This window comes from Pseudoliparis swirei, chromosome 8 (assembly GCF_029220125.1).
Source record: "Pseudoliparis swirei isolate HS2019 ecotype Mariana Trench chromosome 8, NWPU_hadal_v1, whole genome shotgun sequence".
In the NCBI taxonomy this organism is placed as follows: domain Eukaryota; kingdom Metazoa; phylum Chordata; class Actinopteri; order Perciformes; family Liparidae; genus Pseudoliparis; species Pseudoliparis swirei.
In genome coordinates, this window is record NC_079395.1 from 20,070,065 (window position 1) to 20,091,039 (window position 20,975).

General features: G+C 41.8%; 1 protein-coding gene across 3 annotated transcripts in view; it reads right to left on the reverse strand.

Annotated features, from left to right (window-relative positions):
- Positions 1-1,314: 1,314 nt before the first annotated feature.
- LOC130198442 (E3 ubiquitin-protein ligase MARCHF6-like) overlaps positions 1,315-20,975 on the reverse strand; it is a 50,927-nt gene continuing 31,266 nt past the window's right edge. Inside the window, exons 26-28 of one of the 3 annotated variants that reach the window (XM_056421602.1) lie at positions 16,432-16,520; positions 13,469-13,594; positions 11,092-11,182 (exon numbers count right to left, since the gene is read on the reverse strand). In XM_056421602.1, coding sequence (XP_056277577.1) covers positions 13,494-13,594; positions 16,432-16,520 — 190 coding nt within the window. In that variant the 3' untranslated portion in view covers positions 11,092-11,182; positions 13,469-13,493. Of the gene's footprint in view, positions 8,559-11,062; positions 11,183-13,468; positions 13,595-16,431; positions 16,521-20,975 lie in introns of those variants that run through there. The other 2 variants (XM_056421604.1, XR_008832627.1) reach the window with 2 other exon arrangements.

The window sequence follows — 20,975 nt, forward strand, 5'->3', positions numbered from 1 at the left end:
TGGTACAATTCTACACGGCCATCGTTGAGTCCATCATCTGCTCCTCCATCACCGTCTGGCACCCTGCAGCCACAGCCAAAGACAAGTGCAGGCTGCAGAGCATCATCCGCTCGGCCGAGAGGGTTATCGGCTGCAATCTGCCTTCCCTCCAGGTCCTGTTCACTTCCAGGTCACTGAAGCGGGCCAGAAAGATTGTCGCTGACCCTCCCACCCTGGACACTCCCTGTTCGAGTCCCTCCCCTCGGGGAGGAGGCTGCGGTCCATCATGACAAAGACCACCCGCCACACCAAAAGTTTTTTCCCGTCGGCAGTCGGGCTCATCAATGGAACCCGGGACTGACTGACTGTCACCCCCAGGACTACCACCTCTTCTTCCACCTTCCTCTCTCCTCCTTCTTCCCGCTCCTTCCTCTTCCTCCTCCTCCCTCTTCCTCCCACTCCTCCTCCCTCCTCCTTCTTCTTCCCTCCTCCACACACGTCACTTTAACATGCACTTTAACTTGAGGCCTCCTCCACACACATGCCACTTTATGGGCAGCACGGTGGCTCAGTGGTTAGCACTGTCGCCTCACAGCAAGAAGGCCCTGGGTTCGAATCCCGGTCGTCCCGGTCGTTCCAGGTCCTATCTGTGTGGAGTTTGCATGTTCTCGTGTCTGCGTGGGTTTACTCCGGGTACTCCGGTTTCCCCCACCATCATAAAGACATGCACCGCAGCCTCACCCCGGTTCGTATGGATGTGAATGAGTGTTGGTGGTGGTCGGAGGGGCCGTAGGCGCTGATTGGCTGCCACGCTTCCGTCAGTCTGCCCCAGGACAGCTGTGGCTACTGATATAGCTTACCACCACCGGTATGACTGTGTGTGTGTATGACTACTGGACTGTAAAGCGACTTCGAGTGTCTAGAGAAGCGCTATATAAAATAAATGATTATTATTATTATTAGCATGCACTTTAACTTAAACACACGCCACGCGTAACATGAATAGAATATACACTTTTATTAATCCCCAAGGGGAAATTAGTTCTCTGCATTTAACCCATCCTTAGTTATTAAGGAGCAGTGGGCTGCGGTGAAGCGCCCGGGAAGCAACTGGGGGTTCAGTGCCTTGCTCAAGGACACTTCGACTTGCAACTAATGGGGAGAGCGGGGATCGAGCCCACAACCCTGCGGTTGCAGGACGGCCCTCTTACCCCACTGAGCTAAAGCCGCCCAAAAAAAACATACACTTTTAACTAAAACACACCACTTGAAGCACTGTTAAGTATTCAGAAATCCCCTGGTGCTGAACCGAAGAAAATGTCCGGAGTCGAAAAGTTATAATAAAATGTATTTAATAAAAAGTATTATCAATCGTTGATAATAACTAATAACTGTTCAGATACAGAGTATAAATTCTCGGCCGAGGACTTCTAAGGCTTCACAATCCACAGACCACTCCTGGCTAAACCAATTGTAGTTAGCTGTCTCTTGCTTCACCTAAAAGAAGTCTGTCGCAGCCTCCGAAAGTTCATTTTATATTTCCCGGGCGTCCCGCCCCAGGGGAAATATCCACTTCTCATTGGATACATTGTCTTGGTAACACCTTTCCCCAATTCGCTCATTGGCCGAGCCGTCTATCTGTTGGTAGATTTGCATATCCACATGACGTCATCACTCCGGCCACCATTTGCCCTCTGCCATGCGGTCCACTGCAGGAATGTGGTTTCCTTCAGGGCTCTCTCCATGCCGGGGAGGATTCCTTTCTGCCACTGATCTGTGTTCTTGGAACACAAAGAGATTCGTCTTCACCAGTGTGTTACAGCAATGCATTAAACAATAATACACAGACACTCACTAAACAATATTGTAAATTATTAAACAATAACACACATTCTATAACAACATGTATGAAGTTATGGTACATTAGTAAATCCTAATTTACATATTGCTTTAGTAAATTATCTAATTCAACAATCCCTCCTTTTACACTATTCCATAGTGTAAACATCTTATGTAGTGAATTATTATTTAATCATTACAATGAAGTATTTTTCTCTTTGTGGTTCAATTCAATGTTTTAATTCCAATCCTAAAGTCTCAGAGGTAGATGTTTCTACTTTTCAAGTTATAAAACAGATTTCAGTCCTGCATTAACTCAGTGTGTGTGTGTGTGTGTGTGTGTGTCCTTCTCCAGTTTCTGCTTCGGTCTCTGCTTTGTCCTTTTCCTTTCCAAAATGTTCTTCTCCTCAGTCCTCGTCCTCCATGTCTCCAGTTCCTTAATTATCTTGGAAATACACATCAGGGCAAGCAAGTTATTAGTCGCATGGCATCTTGTTCATACTACCTGTTCCGGTGTGGGCGGAGCTCATCTGATGGTGAGGCCAACACAGCAGGTACAGATGGAGGTTGGTAATGGAGAGGCAGGTCGCTGTGAAAGAGAATTAGAAAACACAACGGCCACTAGGCCGGCTCTATACAGAATGTGACACTTGACTATGAAAAAATTGTCTATATTTTAATTTCTATATTTAAATAAGTATCTAATACTTTCTAGGCTTGAATTCGCAATCTTTAACTGAGTCGGAGGAACAGCTTCTCACCCCGTGTGGGAGGAATCATCTATTAAATGGCCATCCGTCGTCCAACAGAGTCTCAATTACTTATCCAATCCAATCTAACTTTATTTATCTTTACTGGTTATGATAAATGCAATTGATCCTATCTATGGCCCTTGACTAGGGCATAGAAATATTCAAATCCTACTAGGATCTGATAGCAGGCAGGTATTCGTCCGTCAATCTTCTCTTTCGTCCCTTGAAAGCATCATGGGAAAACAAACAGTCGCACCTGGTGGTGCAGCTAATGGCAAGTCTCACACAGTGAACAGTGAGAGTTGATGTCGTATGCGACAACTTTCTGTGTTGCAGTCTTAACTCTCGCTCCTGCGCCTAGGCAGAAATGTGTGGAAGTGACCTCACATCTGTTAGTCAGAATTACCCTGATGAGGCAACTATTCAGCGGCTGGTTGTGATTCTTTGGCCGGCTGATCTGCAAATGTACAATGTGTTATACGGTGCTCCTCTCTTGGTGAAGCCTCTCACCTGGATTGCTGTGAAGTCCTTGCAATGACTTCAAAACACCCTGTCCACCTGGGCTCAGTCCACTTCCTCTTGTGAACCTCGAGTCTTACCCAGTCACCTGGTTCCACTGATGACTCATCAGCTGGCTCCTAGTGGGCTTCAGCAACCTACTTGGAGAAAAACTTAGATCTGGTCAGTTATTTTTCCCAGAATATTCTCTGAAATTTGTCAAGTCTAGGACTGTCTCCTAACTCTCTGTAGACCCCGCATGGGTCTTCATGTCAATAACTCATGGGAGAGAAATGTTCTCCCTCCTTTGAGGATAATTTAGCCATCATTGTCTCAATTGCTTCAATTGTTGATTAGCTCTCGCGACTATCACCTGTGATTGGGCAATAGACTGCTCCGTGTGAATGTGCTCTCTAGAAATATTTCTCAACTTCTTGTAGGTGTTGGTTTGCAAAAATGTGTGTCATTGTTAGATCTGATTCTCCTTTTAACAGCATATCATCATCTCAGTTCTACTCCCTCCTTTGAAATAGGATGGAATTCCCAAATCCGTCCTTTTCAATAATAATAATCTTAATAAACAGTCAACCTCTCGAAGAAAAGAGAGAAATAAAATTAAAATGCATGCGTCTGTCAAATCAATGCAGGAGAACCATGTCTTGTCTGAACTCACAGCGTCATCATTGTGCTTGGGTAAGGAATGTCATAATAAGTCGGCCTAATTAGTAAAGAGCGGGTTACAAATTTATTTATTGGCCCCAAATCAAGGTCCATTTTCCAGGTTTTAGGAAATTAATTAATGTATCCCAGGGAGCCCTCGTCCTCTCCAGTACACTTGCCTATAACAACCATTCTATGATTTAAAAAAATATATCTAGTCTGTTCCATCCTTAAGGGATGCTGGTGACGATTAAATTGGAATCGTACGCGGTTTTTAACTCTATCTCTACGGGAGCTATCGGAATCAGTCACACATCAGTTCACCCTTCAGTCCTAAAGGTGTCTGGAAATAAGCTAAGCATGTTGTCAGTGTCCCCATGATCAGTGTTCTCTCTACTATGTGTGTGTCTAAGCATGTGTCTCAGCATGTGTCTCAGCATGTGTCTCTAATACTAACTGGACCTCCGATGTGTGTGCAGTTCTTTACATGTTCTCAAATGTGGAGTAATGAAAGTGTTAATTTTGTGTGTGCACCCAGTCCGTAGCCTCAACCTCTGCCTTCACCATTGTTCTTCTCTGTGCCTCCACTCTGGACCAACACTGTGACGTGGAGCTGCGGCGTCAACGACTGCATACAATCTGCAACTCTGGTGTTCATTCACCGGCCGCTGCTACTCCTTGCTTCTCTGCATCGATCTCCAAGCCTCCTCAGCTGGGTCTTCACGAACCTCAATCTCGTGTTGCAGGCAGTCCCTCAGGATCTCAGATCTCATCTTGTATCAAGGTGTAGTTAAGGGCACAATGTCTTTGGTCCCCTGGTGGCGAGTAGGGATGCAGGACTTTGAACCAAAGTCTCCACTGCTGGCTGTTGTCATGCAGAGGTGTGATGTCATCATCATCTACTCTGTCCCACCGGACGCTTTGCTTCCTGTTCAGTGTCTCTTTAGTCTCCAGTTGAATCATTGGGTGACTAGTGGGTGTGGCACATTTCTGTTCAGTGAGTACAGTTCGCTGTCAGCTGTTGGATCTGGGCACGCCTAATTCTGTGTCTCTGGTCCGGGCCTGGTGCCGTGGATCACTGTTGCCTTGTGGCTGTGGCTATGTGTTGGGTGCTTGTTATGGCGGGGTTTAGACATTATGAGAGTACTGAAGTGGTCCTGACTGAGACTGCTTAACCCTGTGGTGGATAAGGACAAAAATTAGCCCAATGTCCAGCCTGACTATAATTAAAAATTATTATGCTCGTCTAAAGCCTCCGTTGCCCCAGTTGTTACCCCTCTTACTCCTGAACGGGCTTCTTTTATGCATATTATCTCTCTGTTGTTGGGCCCCATTTATGGGCTGCTGACCCACCTGTTGCGGAACATAAGGTTTGAGGGAACTAAGCTTGAAGCGGTGCAAACGTGGCTTGCTGTGGCTGTTGATAGATCAGTGCTTATGGATTTGGAGGAGGGGCTGGATACGGACTATACGGGACTTAAGGTCCATGTTGTGCTGCAGTCTGCTGCACTGTGGCTTGTGCCATTTGCTTCTGCTTTGGTCAGGTCATCTTTTCTCTGCTCTGTTTATTTTTATCTGTTTGGCGTCTGACCTGAGCTTCCAAGTCATAGAAGTTCATGTACTTTAGTCCTACTCCTTTCAGTTCGGTCTGTATGGTCACAGTCACTGATGATTCTATTGATAACCTAAAAACTGTTCAGTCATGCTATCTTCAAGGAAATCTTTCCCTAGGTTGTCGTTCTACAACTCTCTGATTCTACCTAAATAAGCTGCTCCTCCCTCACCATCCAATGGTGGCATCATCATTATCTTAGAAACATCAACCTTTTTCTCAGTTTTTCTTTTATTATTTTTTATCTGAACTGCTAAGAGAGGTGCCTTGTGGCTGAAAAAACTGCAGTTATGCTTGAAAGGGGTCAAATCTTTAAGAGAGACTGAGGAAAAATTATACTAAAAATATAAAATAGATGACTATATAAAATAATAAAGGTGATCAATTTAAAACTGAATAACCTACAACCTTTGAATTAGAAGTCTCATTCTCTACCGACTGAGCTAGCCGGGCAATTGATCAGTTAATTTAAAGAAAAATTAAAAATTTGGCAAAACAATGCATTTCTTTAAAACATCATTTCAAAAAGTAAAAGATGGTCGCACACTCTACTAATTAATAGTTATCTTCAAAAGGAATTCTTCCGTTACTGTTCTTGCTCTGTTCTGCTCTCAACTTGGCTCGCTCTGGGTGCCTGCAGGGTCGAGAACGGCGCGCGCAGCTAAGTGGGTAGAGGAGTGGCTGCTCTGTCTGTGAAGGCGCGTGCCCTCCGCGGGGAGACGCGCAGCAGCTCTCTGCTTGTCCCCCCTCCTTTCTGTTCTTGTATTTTCGCGTGTTAAGCGGAGTTACCTCTTTGTTTCTCAGTATCCTCCTCAATCTCAAACTCGTACCTGCTCTTAAACGTAGTACATAATCGCCATACAATGTGTTCTTTACTCAGCAACGTGCCTTTCAGAACAATAAATCCTCATTTATCACTCGTGCAATTCAACAGACTAAGAGCTTGCGTTGACACCGTGAGGTTTCGACTCTGCTCTGTTGATTCCACTTTGACAACATGTATTCACCACCGGTATTCAACATTCATTCGCAGTTTATGCATTACACGTGTTTAATTTCTACGCGGCCCACACTTCTTCGGGGTCGTCTCTCCAGCCTTATGGCTGGCCTCACATATGTTAGAGGACTTTAGACTGCGCGGCCCCGGTTCCTTTTCAAAGGTCAATTTATTTTAAAGGTTCTTTCATGTTTATGCGACATGCATAAGATCGTCACAATGTGTGTGTTGAGACGGTGGGTGGGGGTGGGGGTGGGAAGAGAGAATCTTACAGTCATTGAGACCTTCCCCCACATCGTATAAGTAAGTGTTGGGAGTCCTTTGTCTAAAACATAGGGTCCACTTTCTCTCTCTTTCCTTACTCTTATCAGTCAAGGAATCTTGGTGGCATGTGGGCCGCGAGGGGGTTGGGAGAGGGAAGGGGGGGAGAGAGACCTGCATCCTGACCTCCCCTTTCTGGTCACTCTCATAAAACCCCACTCTTATCTTAGCTTCTTCAAAAAGCCCTTGTTAAAATTATGTCCCCTGCTTTAGAGGGAAAAAGTTCCATCCATCCAAAATCAAATCAAAGTCATTCACCAAGCTAGATAAAAAATGATTCAAACTATTAAGTTACAATCCTATTTAAATGAATGTTCTCAACCACTACCTTCAATGGTTTTATGTGAAGCACCTTAAAATGTGCCTATGCAAACAAACTTGCTCTGCTTATGTGATGGTGTATGTAAGCATCAGTTTAGTTGCTAAAGTGTGTGTGTGTCAGCTATGGCAAAAACAGTTGAGTACAGTCTGGTAAGTTGTAATACCTAAATTGGACACAGTGGTGCAAATTATCGCTCTTGTTGTAATTCAAAATGTGGACACACGATGGTGCTATAGAGGGTCGATGGTGCTAGAGGGTTAGTCCCTGCAGTACTCTATCAGCCCACTGGGGGTAAGTTGTAATAAGTACTCCCTACCACTCAGGGGCGCTATTTCCTATTGGTGCTGTACTCTCTCGACCGCTCGGTCCTACTTCCTGTTCCTCGCCATGCTGTTTTTTTTTTTTTTTTTTTTTTTTAACTACACGTTCTTTCCTCAGCGAGAGCGCTGGTATCTATTCTGCTTCAATAGCGTCTTGCCAGCTAATGCTAGCTCAGCTCCTTCAGGTTGTGGGTTTTATCTCGTTCGTCACCCATGCAGATTCTAAGGAGACTATAAGTCAGACCGTCGTCTTAAAAAACGTAACTCTTCCCCGCACAGACTTCTCAAGCTTTATGTTACACCCGCTCAGCAAAACCAGGGGCTTAATGTCCCTATTTAATAAATGAGTACGCTCGACGACGTACTCTATCCTTTTCAAAAAAAGGACACCATATCCGAGTGTGTACGCCGACGCCACTCCTTGGCACAGGGCTCTTTGGCCCTGCCCGTAACCGGTATCCAAATGATCCTCTTTAGAAGGACTCACAGCATGCAACATACAATAGTTTATACTCCGATCATCAACAGTTATTTCAAGATCTATGCGTTTAGTTTTACACTCTTCTCCACTCACACCTAATGTTGTCTATGATAAACTATGCAGAATTCAGTTTAAAACAATGGGTTCTGCTTACCCTTGTTGTGAGGCCTCGTGTGAGTGGGGGAGAGTGATCCTTCCAGATGTTCAACTCGGTTCCTCCTCGATCCAAAACACCAAGGAATCACGTCGGGCAGTCACCAAACTGTTAAGTATTCAGAAATCCCCTGGTGCTGAACCGAAGAAAATGTCCGGAGTCGAAAAGTTATAATAAAATGTATTTAATAAAAAGTATTATCAATCGTTGATAATAACTAATAACTGTTCAGATACAGAGTATAAATTCTCGGCCGAGGACTTCTAAGGCTTCACAATCCACAGACCACTCCTGGCTAAACCAATTGTAGTTAGCTGTCTCTTGCTTCACCTAAAAGAAGTCTGTCGCAGCCTCCGAAAGTTCATTTTATATTTCCCGGGCGTCCCGCCCCAGGGGAAATATCCACTTCTCATTGGATACATTGTCTTGGTAACACCTTTCCCCAATTCGCTCATTGGCCGAGCCGTCTATCTGTTGGTAGATTTGCATATCCACATGACGTCATCACTCCGGCCACCATTTGCCCTCTGCCATGCGGTCCACTGCAGGAATGTGGTTTCCTTCAGGGGCTCTCTCCATGCCGGGGAGGGGGAGGGGATTCCTTTCTGCCACTGATCTGTGTTCTTGGAACACAAAGAGATTCGTCTTCACCAGTGTGTTACAGCAATGCATTAAACAATAATACACAGACACTCACTAAACAATATTGTAAATTATTAAACAATAACACACATTCTATAACAACATGTATGAAGTTATGGTACATTAGTAAATCCTAATTTACATATTGCTTTAGTAAATTATCTAATTCAACAGCACACACCCAAACACTTTCACATTATTTGTTGTCTTTCTGTCGTGTTGATTGTTGTTTGTTTGTCATGTCCAAATGTTGCACCTTCCACCAAAAAAAATTCCTCGTTTGTGTAAACATTCCTGGCAATAAAACTGTTTCTGATTCTGATTCTGATTCTGATTCTGAGTCTACAAAAAAAAGAGCATCTAACTTATTTGCAATAGTTTCATGATCAGAGATGGGTTTATTGAGTTCCTTTATTATTTAAGCGGAAACGGAGCCACGGTCTCTGTGTTCAAATTATACTTGTTACAGTATGAAGGGAGCCAGTCCCCTGAAACTCCGTGTCACGCAACAACCACAATAATCTGTAGTGTAACTGCAACTCATATACCTCACTGACGAGCTGAAACTCCGTGACGCGGCAGGTGGGGGATTGGTATAGGTCAAATGGGGACTGCAAATGTCAGGAAAGGTGTGTTCCTCAGTGCAGAAATAGTATCATTGCGTTGCTTAATGTGTGTTCCAAACCATGAAAATGACAGTTTGCTGATTATCATACTGTGCTGCATTAATAGTTTAGTAATGAATACTAATGACAACTTGTGTAAATAGATCTTGTCGAATGTTAATAAAAAGGCTACATTTTAAAAAGGAATGTTTGCTCACATCGCTAAAAAAGACATTTGAATGGATTAAATTTACATACATTTTAATTTAAATACATGGTACATTTTGATAATTGTATGAAGTTGTAGTTATTACGATGCTTATAGGGAAGCACACGTTATGGGGCGGCTGTAGCTCAGTGAGGTAAGGGGGTCGTCCTGCAACCCCAAGGTTGTCGGTTCGATCCCGGCTCTCCCCATTAGTTCCAAGTCGAAGTGTCCTTGAGCAAGGCACTGCACCCCCAGTTGCTTCCCGGGCGCATCACTGCAGCCCACTGCTCCTTAATAACTAAGGATGGGTTAAATGCAGAGAACTAATTTCCCCTTGGGGATTAATAAAAGTATATATCTATCTATCTATCTATGTTATAGGTAATATAAGTAGTCTGAACATAAGTACTTGCATTGGTCTAGTTTCAAAGACAGTTGAATACATTATACATGATTATGCTAGCTTAGTACAGTAGTGGGCTGGTTGTATTAAAAATTATTCGGGGTTCGATAAATCTCCTATTCAATTAATTTCTTAATTTGGGATATGTAATATTATCTTCATTACCTCTTCACATGACTTCAATTAATAGTGAGCTGGAACAGTTTCTATTGGAGATTATTAACTGTTCTATTGAAAGGGGTTGTTACTTAGAAGACTGAGTGTGAATTCTCAGTTTGTATACAAATCAGAACACTGGCTAACATACAGCCCTATAGTTTGTTTGACTATCAGAACATTGACTGACAAAGCCTCCGTTTGTAGAAATATTGCAACACCGGCTAATTTACAGCCCTTTACTTTTTGTATTAATGTCAGACCACTGCGTACCTATAGCCTCAGTTTGTAGCTTCGGTTTGTATGAATATCATAACACCAGCAAACTTATAGTCTCAGTTTAATTACTACATATATATCTATCAATTATAACACAATATAACATTAATCTAGTCAATAAGTATGTTCATAGTTTGTTGATAGTTTAAACTTCTATAGTTATTTATTAAGTATACTTTAGGTCAACCAAAACATCATTAGTTTAAAAGAATTAAACAGTTCTGAAAGGAAGTTCATTGATTAAATAGGTTCCGTCATGGATTTTATGGAAACTTATTTGATAGCATAAAAGTCTGATTACATTAAAGTGCACAAACTGTAATAATATCAATGGTATATTTAGTTTATGTGATATACACACTTACACACTTTGTCAGGAAACGGTCCCCACGGTGCAACGACACACACTGCAATACCCCCTATGACCACTAGGTCACACTGCAATACCCCCTATTACCACTAGGTCACACACAAAATAGGAAAAATTTACCCGGTGGGGTCCATTTTTTTCTTTCTTAAAAAAATGGCACCAGGCCTATCAGCAGGCTGTTTTCTATTGATTGCAATGCTCGTGCCCGTGGGGACCGGGGGTCGGTCCCCACGGGAAATTTGGTCCCCACGGCGTGAGTGATATGTCAGGTCGTGGACCCCACAAGGTGATAAAAACCAACACACACACACACAGTAAATCTTGTTCTTCTTCTGCGGCCCAAAGCTGTGTGAGTTGAACTGTTTCTGTCGTTCACAGCTAATCTTCACCAAATGATCACGCAGCATCAGCCGTGTTGTTGTGACGTATTTACGTCGTCAACACTCAAACACACACACACACACCTTGTCTCTGTTGACGAGCCGCAGATGTAACACGTAGGTCCGTGCAGGAGTGAAATTCTGGAGGACCAGCTCAAATGGGTGAGGCTGGAAGAGCGGCTGATCCAAATCCACGTAAGAAAACTAAAACAACAACAACAACAACAGAACACAACAACAACATTACTCAATACCACCCCTGTCACTGTGTACCAGTGAAGATCACTTATTGGTTGAAGTCACACACACACACACACACACACACACACAATGCCTCAGACTTCCTGGGTATGGGTACTCCTGGTTTAAACAATTTCAAAAACATGTATTCATTCATTACCAACTCATACATGGTATAATAATATGCAGTTGCCAAACTGAAGCGTACGATATCGCCATGTACTTTCTGATGGTCCTGCTAGAACCATCATTAAATCATTACTTTGAGGTTATTTTAAGCTATTGACAACATTCACAGTATTGATTCATTTATTGTGTTTTTCGGAAATAAAGAAAATGTAGACACCATTTTCTTATCTGTTGAATATGAAGCTACAGCCAGCAGCAAGTTCACGTGCACTTTATGAAGACAGAAAGACAGGTGAATCCTGGAAAATGGCAAACTGACATTTTTAAAGATATGATATAATTGGTGAGCTTCAGAGTTACTGGGAGGTGGGATTTTAAAATCAGAGCCAGGCCCGCTGTTTCCCCATTTCCAGTCATTGCGTTAGCTTGAGCTAAAGGGAGTTGTGTGGATCTGCTCAACTAATGCTCAGCATGGAGAATAAGCATGCTTCTTAAAGCAGGTTGAACCTTTTACCCATATTTTATAATGCGTTTGGGAAAACGATGCCCTCTTAAACTTAACTTGAGTCGGTGTCATTTACTCCTGCATCACTGTCATATGTATATTTTTTAATTATAATACTGTATGTTAAAATGTGCAACTTTGTGGCTTTCAGGATGACCTAAAAAAAAAGATCCTGCTGGTCATTTCTCCTGCAGTGGCTTGCAGTGGGCGGTATTTAGATTTACATATTGGACAAAAAAAGAAAAGAAATGATCAGGGTCAGATGCAAAGAAAATGTCTCCTCCTAATTCTGATGAGGGGGCATTTAGCAATTTATTTGGCGTTTCCCAAACTTTTTATGGCAATTCGCTCTGATCCCTCCCGTTGAATTGGGAGTCTAAAAGTACAGAGCGCTCAGTCACTTTGGTTGCCCTTTGCCCATCAATTAGTGTCTGCTGACTCAGCGGAAGCAGCTTTGTTATGATGTAAATGACCTGAGCAGATAGCGCATGCTCTTCATGCGGGGGATTTATAAAGATATAATGAGAAGTTTGAATGTGGCTGGCCTCATCTACGGATTTATGTAACCTGGCCAAATGTTAAACTGTAACTGGTGCTAAAGTATATGTGTACAATACCGTGCAGTATACCGTGAGTACACTAACACAGGGATATTGTATAGAGGCCTTTTTTAAAAACCTTATTATTATACATCCTAGTCTGGAAGTCTTTGGAGTGAAGAGTATTTTTTTGGAGTCTCAAATTCTTTAGTGGACTCTGCAGGGTTTCATTCTCATGAAGATCAGAATCAGCGGCTTGGACACGCCTTTAAAGAGCGTTTTGAGTTCAAATATAACAATGACCTGTTGAACCCGTTGGGCCGGTTTCTCCTCCTGGTAACCAGAACCTCCTGTAACCTTTCACTATCACTGCTCCGTATGACAACATGCTTTGTCTGCTTGTTCTCTCATCGAAATGTGATTTCATTTTGTGTGGATTTGATTTGAAGTGTGCATAAAGTGCTGAAATACATCAGGATATTGTTATGGGGATGACATGTATATGCTACGAGTATCCTATTTATAAACTAATACACATACAAATAGATTTTTTAAAACACACACAAAAGCCAGACTGTTACACTATAGTTAAGCTGTTTTAAATAACTAGGCAGATTTAATTTCCCTTGGGATTGTATTCTATTCCTCCCCACCTTATAGAGCAATATGACTCTCCCTACTTCACTCCTTTAGTTTGGGTAGTTTTGGGTGAGCCACGCGAGCCTAGATGTCGGGCCAGGAGAGTTCTGAGCATACTGAATATATCCAGTCATAATTTGGACAGAGACCGTACAGAATCACGAAAACCATGTGAAGTTTCACCTGCCTGTAAAGTGTGTTAAGGGTTCAAATAAAACAATGACCGGTTTAACCGGTTTCATCATTCTGGTTCCTCTTCTCATCTTTGCAACAAAAAAAAGTGAAATCAGTTTTTTTTTTATTACGACAACTAGCGGGCATATGAGTTTGAACTAAGTTTGTGTTGTCGGGAAGTCGATACAGAGCACTGATCAGGACTGGTCTGCTCCGCATCAGGAATACACAACATCAATCCAAACCCTTCAAGGCGTCATTTACATTGTGACGCCTGGTCTTGCCCATGTCAAGCAGTTCCAGGATGCGGGGCGGGCGCATGCGGTCGGTGTTGGCTAGGCGCTCCTCTGTCGACTGCAGCATCTCCTGTTTGTATGCAGACGGAGTGACCTGCAACACACAGCAGCTCAGACTATGAGCTGAACTTCACAGCCTGTTTCCTATTTCCTAATTCAGCAGTGGTGAGCAGTGTTGGGAGTAACGCGTTACTTTATAACGCGTTACTGTAATTCCACTACTTTTAGCGGTAACGAGCATGTAACGAAGTATTTTTTAAACTCAACTAACGCAGTTACAATTACTGAAATGTAAATGAATTCGTTACTCGCGTTACTCTCTTTTGTGAAAAATGAACACTGATGATCCACCAACACAGTGTGTTTACATCAGGGGTGCTCGATCGCGGCGACCTGCCAGTCGATCGCGGCGTAGTATGGTAGCTCGCATGACAAAAAATTGGCCCGCCCCCCTGTCACTTTCTCTATAGCGCCACATTACAGCAGCAGAACGTCATTTCTGTCTCTACGTGTCGCGTTAACAGTCCTCTGCCCGCCGTCTCGTGCGCCGCAGAGCTCCGATACCGGTTTGCGCGCATCGGGACGGAGCAAAGAAAAAGTCACGAGCACCCCCCCGTCGGTCGATCGCCTTGACTTGGTCACATAATAAGTAGCTCGCATGCTGAAAAAGTGTGAGCACCCCTGGTTTACATGATGCGGATTTATATGTTACAGACAGCGTGCTCCTCAGCTCAGCAGCTCCAACGTCAACAACAACGGTTCCCGTCAACCAACCTTAGCTCCCGTTTTCCGACAGGTTAACCCCGCCTCCCCTCTACTCCGCCAATCACAGGCACGCCCCCTCGACCAGCATGCACGGTGCCACACTGTGATTGACAGCCACTTCACAGGGTCGCTACAATATACACCAATCGAATCAATCAATGAGCATTTATAATAAAGAACTTAAATATAATGCAGCCACTCCATCCAGTGCCCCAACGGAAAGACTCTTTAGCCTTGGGAACCTGATTCTCTCTCCAAAGAGGAAGAGGCTCTCAGATCAAACGTTTGAGAAGCTTCTCCTCTTGAGGTACAATAACTGGTTTGAGAGCTAGCAATGTTGTGGCTACTGGTCAGAGGTGAGAGATGAGACTTGTTAGCCCATTTTAACGTGTGTTGAGAATCTCATCTCTTATCTATATTTAGCTTTGCCTTATGAGGCATTTTTGTAAAAACATTTTGTTAACCTTTTGTACTACTGCTTGATTTGAAGGCCTGTTGCCCTGTTGATTGCAATAAATAGGTCTACAAAATATGTTTATTGTGTTTGACTGTTCAGTACTGTTCATTACATTAAAAAAGCAGACATAAAAGGAACTTAAAAGTTACTTTCCCGAGTAACTAATTACTTTTGATATACAGTAACTAGTAAAGTAATTAAATTACTTTTAAAAGAAGTCACTAGTAACTATAACTAATTACTAATTTTCAGTAACTTGCCCAACACTGGCGATGACACATGTGAGGCCTGTAGTTAATATCCCCTCCACACAGTCCTGTGGCACAGGTTCAACATTGGCCCTGAAGCAAAGAAACATCGAACTGCACTGAGCCTATATTTCAAGGTTGGATCAGAATGACGTCTGCTCAAAATCCAAATGAATATTGTAGTGCAGTGGCTTATTGTACATGCATTATTAAATAGCTGCCAGTTAGATGTGTATTCATATTGTCATGATTTGGGACTTCTGTTCTTGCCACTGGGGTCATTTGGCGACCTCTGGTGGTCGAAATACATTATTTCAGTCTTTCTGGTCCACACCTGTTTTCACTTGAATTAACTTTGTTTGACCAGGGTATAAATACCTGGCAGTGTGCTAGACACGTCATCGCGACGTTTGATTATACTTTGTGATCCTCGTTACCCTCGCGTAACGTTTGCTAGTCCTCTGTGTTTTGGATTTTGACTCTTTGTTGGATTATACCATTTTTGGATTGTGACTCTTGGTTTGGAGGATACCATTTTTGGTTTTGACTCGTTGTTGGGATTATACCCTTTTGTGTTCGCATTATTTCTGCGTCAAAGACACGTTTACATTCTTTGAAACTCCGTTGTGACGGAGAGGAAATAAAACAATCTTTTGACTACTCTGCATCTGGGTCCTCAATCGCCCACTGGGTAAATCGTGGGTTACCACTCCAGCGACCCGGGTTTTTTCCCGACTCCGGGTTCCTGACACATATGAGACCAAGAGAAAACAAAGTTGCCTGAGTAAACACGACTCTTTAAATGATGAGTTGTGGCTTCTCTTTAGACGGGGATTTAATAAATTTGTGTCCACCTGGAGGAATGCCGAGAATAATAGCCGACAGAACTTTGAATACAACGCCGGATGCAGAGGTTGCACTGCTGTATTGGCAAATGTTACATATAATTGTCATATTATATTTATATTGTTTATTACCAATGTAATGGTGTATTATGCTTCTCTTTAGACACAGAACTACTGACATAAATATTTAAGATATTAATTATTATTAATTCGTACAAGTATTTAATTACTTCTAATGTTTTTTGTTTTTTTCACACAGACTATGACCAAAGAAAGGTTTTTTTTGATGATTAAAAATGAGCTAGCAGCACACTTGAAGGGTGCTTCCTCCTCTCGTCACCGACGACAGGCAGCCGCGATGAGCAGAGGCCTGAAGTCGCCCAACAAAACACTGCAGTCGGATATTGATTGTTGTTCCCATGGAAGAAGCCAAAGGTAATTATGAGGCCGATCTGTCATTTGAAGCAGCTTCTTTAAAATAATGGGAAGATGTCCAAAACGGAGGTTATGTGGGAACACCCCCTCCCCCCAGGAAACACATTCAAGATCTGATTAATTTGAGCTGGGTACTTCTTATTCTGTGTGTCGTCACAAGCAGGCGTGGTCAGATCCTCACCCTTCTTGGCTTGAGAGCCACTTCGGTCTGTCCCTGTCCACTTCTTGAGGGAAGCAGATTGGCTTTCACTTTTGTTTGACGTTTTGAGCCTGGAGCATAAAAGAGAGACATTGTCATGGAAGGAAGGGGAAAGGAGGAGAGGAGAGGAGATGTAGCATTGGGTACAACATTGCGCTAATTAAGTGCCCATTTTATACTAAACATATATAAAATATTATACTTGTAGCCCTGATAATATATTTGAATAGAGGGTTTACAACACATGATAGTCAAGTTTGAAGCATCAGCACAACTTCGTCAAATGTTTTTAGAATCAAGGATATTAAAAACGTATTTACGTATTTTTTCTTTTGAAGCACTGATGTTTGGCCTATTCTCATGTTCAAGTAGTTTCAGCTGCTCACCATCAGTAGGAACATGTGTATGAAATGTATATTATTAGAAATGTGAGCATTCGATACTAACAAACGGAGTTTTAGGTTGTCAAACGTCACAGTATGCGACTAAAAATGCTTCACGTCATGTGAGCGTCCTATGTTTACAGTTAGTTTGCTTAGGTGCGCCCGAGTTATTTCCTCCTTAACAGGAGGATACTCCTCGGAGGTCTCGGACGGGTACTGTTCTAAGAACAATGCCAACATATCCCTATATTTAGTTTGGCATGATACCCAATCCACATTATCGAGTGCTTTATTTGCCTTATAATCTAAGGCGACTCGAAGCAGCAGCTCCACTTCGCTGTCTGTCCATACAAATGAACCTTGCGCCATATTTACTCTAAAGGAAAAGGAAGTTGATCATGTTTTTCGTAGTTCTTGGTTTTGAGAATTCTGATTGGTTTGCATGTCTTTATCCTTCTCGTTACACTGCCGACTACAGGTTTGGCATAGTTATGATGGCGCCCGGGGGCGTATTTATGCGGGTTCATATAAACAGAAACTTTTTTGAAAACAACCTTGTGTACGACGTTATTTTTGAAAACGGAGGGGCAGAAATATTTGTTTCTGTAAATACCCGGCTATGTGTAAATGTGGCCTTATATGACTATAGGGCATATGCATTTTAGCTGGTGTTCTGATACTTATATGACTATGGGGTTATAACCTAGCTGGTGTTCTGATATTAACACAAACCATGGCTATAAGTTAGCTAATGTATCCATTAGTATTAATTGCTAAATTATTAATACACCACAGTCTGACATTCAACTAACTGTCTTTTACATGGTTTGGAACGCATGTTAAGGAATGCAAGAACTATTTCTTCAATGATACTATTTCTGCACTGAGGAAAACACTTTTCCTGACTTTTGCGGTCCCCATTTGACCTATGCCCATCCCCCACACATCGCAGTCACAGAGTTTCAGCTACTCACCGTCAGTAGGAACATGAGTTATAAAATGTGTATTCATCTGTAGCCTATTATAAATGCAATTGTTCAATACTAAACTATTATGTCACATGATATTCAAGTTACTATGCGTTTTATATAGTTTGGAGCATCAGCACAACTTTGTCAAATGTATTTAGAATTAAGGATATTTAAAATATCAACGTATTTTTCTTTTGAAGCACTGATGTTTTGGTGAAACACAAATTAAGTAATGCAATGATAATATTTCTGCACTTGCTCAAAAAGTGAGGGTTAAACACATTTCCTGACATTTCCGTGTCACGGAGTTTCAGTAGGAACTTGTGTTAAAAAAATAGAAATTAATCAGTATTATAAACTCTTATATATATACTCAACTATTATTAGAGAACATGATAGGCAACTTACTATGCTTTTTATATAATCTCATTTATTATAGGAATATTATTTCTGCACTTACTCAAATAAGTGAGGGTTAAACACACATGTCCTGACATTTGCGGTCCCCATCGGACTCAGACCCCACCTACTGCCTCTCGGAGTTTCCTCAGTAGGAACATGCGGCCTCAGCAAATGGAGGCAACATGGACGCAGCACTGACAGACAACAGGCCGAAGAAGGGAGAACAAATGCAAACAAGGTAAATTAATTAATATAATACTAAAGCAGGGTGTCCGCGGGTCCTTAAAAAGTCTAAAATTGCTTTTCCTAAAAATAAGGCCTTAAAAAGTCTTAAATTGTCTTAAATTCAGATTGGCTTGGTCTTAAATTTGTTGGGTGTCATGTCATTACGAATATGAGGCAATCTGTTCCGCCAGGTCCGTATTTTGCTCCCTCGCTCTGTGGTGTCTCTGGTGTCACCGGGGCCACGCCCCTTCTCTTAAAGGGGCCCCGCGTATTCGGTCCCATCAATCCCCTACAACGTGAAGCATCGACTAGTTTAGAAAACATGGGGGGGATGCAAGTTCAACAAAAAATGGCTAGAAAAGAACTAGTGTTTCTGGTCACGGTCGGTGAAATGCTTCTGAAGCTGCGTGCCCGCAACGACGTCAACTACAACGCTGGAGGTCACCGGAGGAAATCCAGCGCCGTGCAACAAAGAGCTCATCACCGAAGTCCAACGCTGCAGTGCGTTCTTCATTCTGTTCCACGAGACTCTGGACCAGACCACCGCGAGCAGACAGCTGGACTTCATGTGCGCTATTGGTGAAATGACCAGGTCCCGTCAGGATCCTATGGAGCACAGCTCATGGGCCATGACACCGCCCAGGACCTACTTCAGCATCTCAAAGTAAGTCTGCCATAAATATATGTATTAACTCACTCATGTATGTGAGTATGTGTATCATATAGTTAAGCTTTACTCATGTGTCAAGTTAATAACAGCTATGCATAGGCGCACTACACATTAATTAGACTAATTAAAAATAGTTTTCGAGTGGTAGTAGTGGTGTTTACCTGTCAATATGTCTAAATAGTGTTCACTAGGCTCAAAGGATGGCTCGCGTTGCTTAATTTGTAAAAATAGTTTTCATTCATATTTATCCAGTCTCTGTCTGACATTAATCTGAAGTGGTGGTGTCATGAAGAGATGTGGTGACTGTTGTATGGCTAATGTCTGCCTTTTTTCTTTCTTTTTTCCAGGAGAATGGACCAAATGTCAACTGGAAGTTTTTATATGAATACAGTTTGAAAAGGATTGTTTTCCTAGTATATTCACAAAAGCTCAGGAGTAGACATGAACCTGTGCACAAACATCCATTACATAGAGACATGAGAACTCACTCACTCACCCACACACACACATTCTATTATGTAAATGTATTTGCATTTTAAAAGCAGCTGGAAATGTTATTGATGTTATTTTATAGATTGTTTTTGTTCAAAAGGAACTATGTTGCACGTATTTTAAAAATATATTTACTTAATTTTATAGACATTTGTTCATGGGACCTAAATGTTCTGAAAATGTATTAATAAATATAATTTACAACAGCAATGACATTTGTGTTATCCTTTTGCATTACACCATACTGTTAATTTTGAACAGACATTTGAATTTCAGTGTGTTTACTTTGAATTAATTAATTTAGATTCATGTATATTTCCATCGTAAGTTAGGTCTTAAATTTTATTTAGACGTGGTCTTAAAAAGTCTTAAATTTCACTGGTTTATTCCTGTAGACACCCTGTAAAGTTAACTGTTTTAGTTGTTATTTATTAGTGTAAGCATGCAGGCTAACATGTTTATAGCCAAAGGTTCACTATTTTATATTAGCATGTGATGGTGATATTGAAGTAAGCTAGCTTTTCGCCTGTCTTGTTGGACCATATTGTCAGCATTTTCTACTGTAATTACCTTTTTGGGGGCATTATCATATCCTAACACTTACCAAAGTTGACATTCACGTCATTTACTTTTGATATTGAGTATTTCAAGTTTCTAGTAGTTAATTACCTAACAATCCAGGCCTTATCCAGAAAAAAAGCTAAACATTATTGCTCATTACAGCAACTAAGTTGTAGTTAGAACAGTAATTTATTTATATTTGTATTACTCTTCCCAATGTCTTTGCATGCATCAGGTAACCAGGTTAAATACTGTTAACATTCTGCAGATCAGTAACAGACTACACTTTTGAATCATTTTCATCATAACTAACATTATGATTATACATTTAATTATTATTGAACTGGCAGGGGGGAGTAAGACAGAACAAAGCCTTTTCTCTCAATGCTTAACGTGTCTGAATGTATAGTCAATTTGTCAGCAGTGAAAACTTATTTAGCATTCTTAAGGCTGCTTTGTGTTCGATGACGTTTGACTATTGGTTATTTTAAATACAAGGACGCATCACTCCGTTCAAACATCTCTGCTTCCAACTGGCCCAGGTGGTGCCTTCTGTCTGTTCTGCACATGTTCACATGGAAGAAGCAGGTTATAACCCCGTTTAATATTACAGCACTGGTTTCTGAAAACCAGTCTCCTGCCTTCAGAAACCAGACTTTCCTGACAGCTTAGTGATCAGCTGACTAGAGAAAGCCACTGTAACCTGATTAATTAAGTGCAGGTCAACGCTGACGAGAACATCTTGAACTTCACTCAAGCCAGTTTAGTATCTCTATAACACGTCTTTAATTATGGAATATTGTTTTACAAAGATATTCAAAG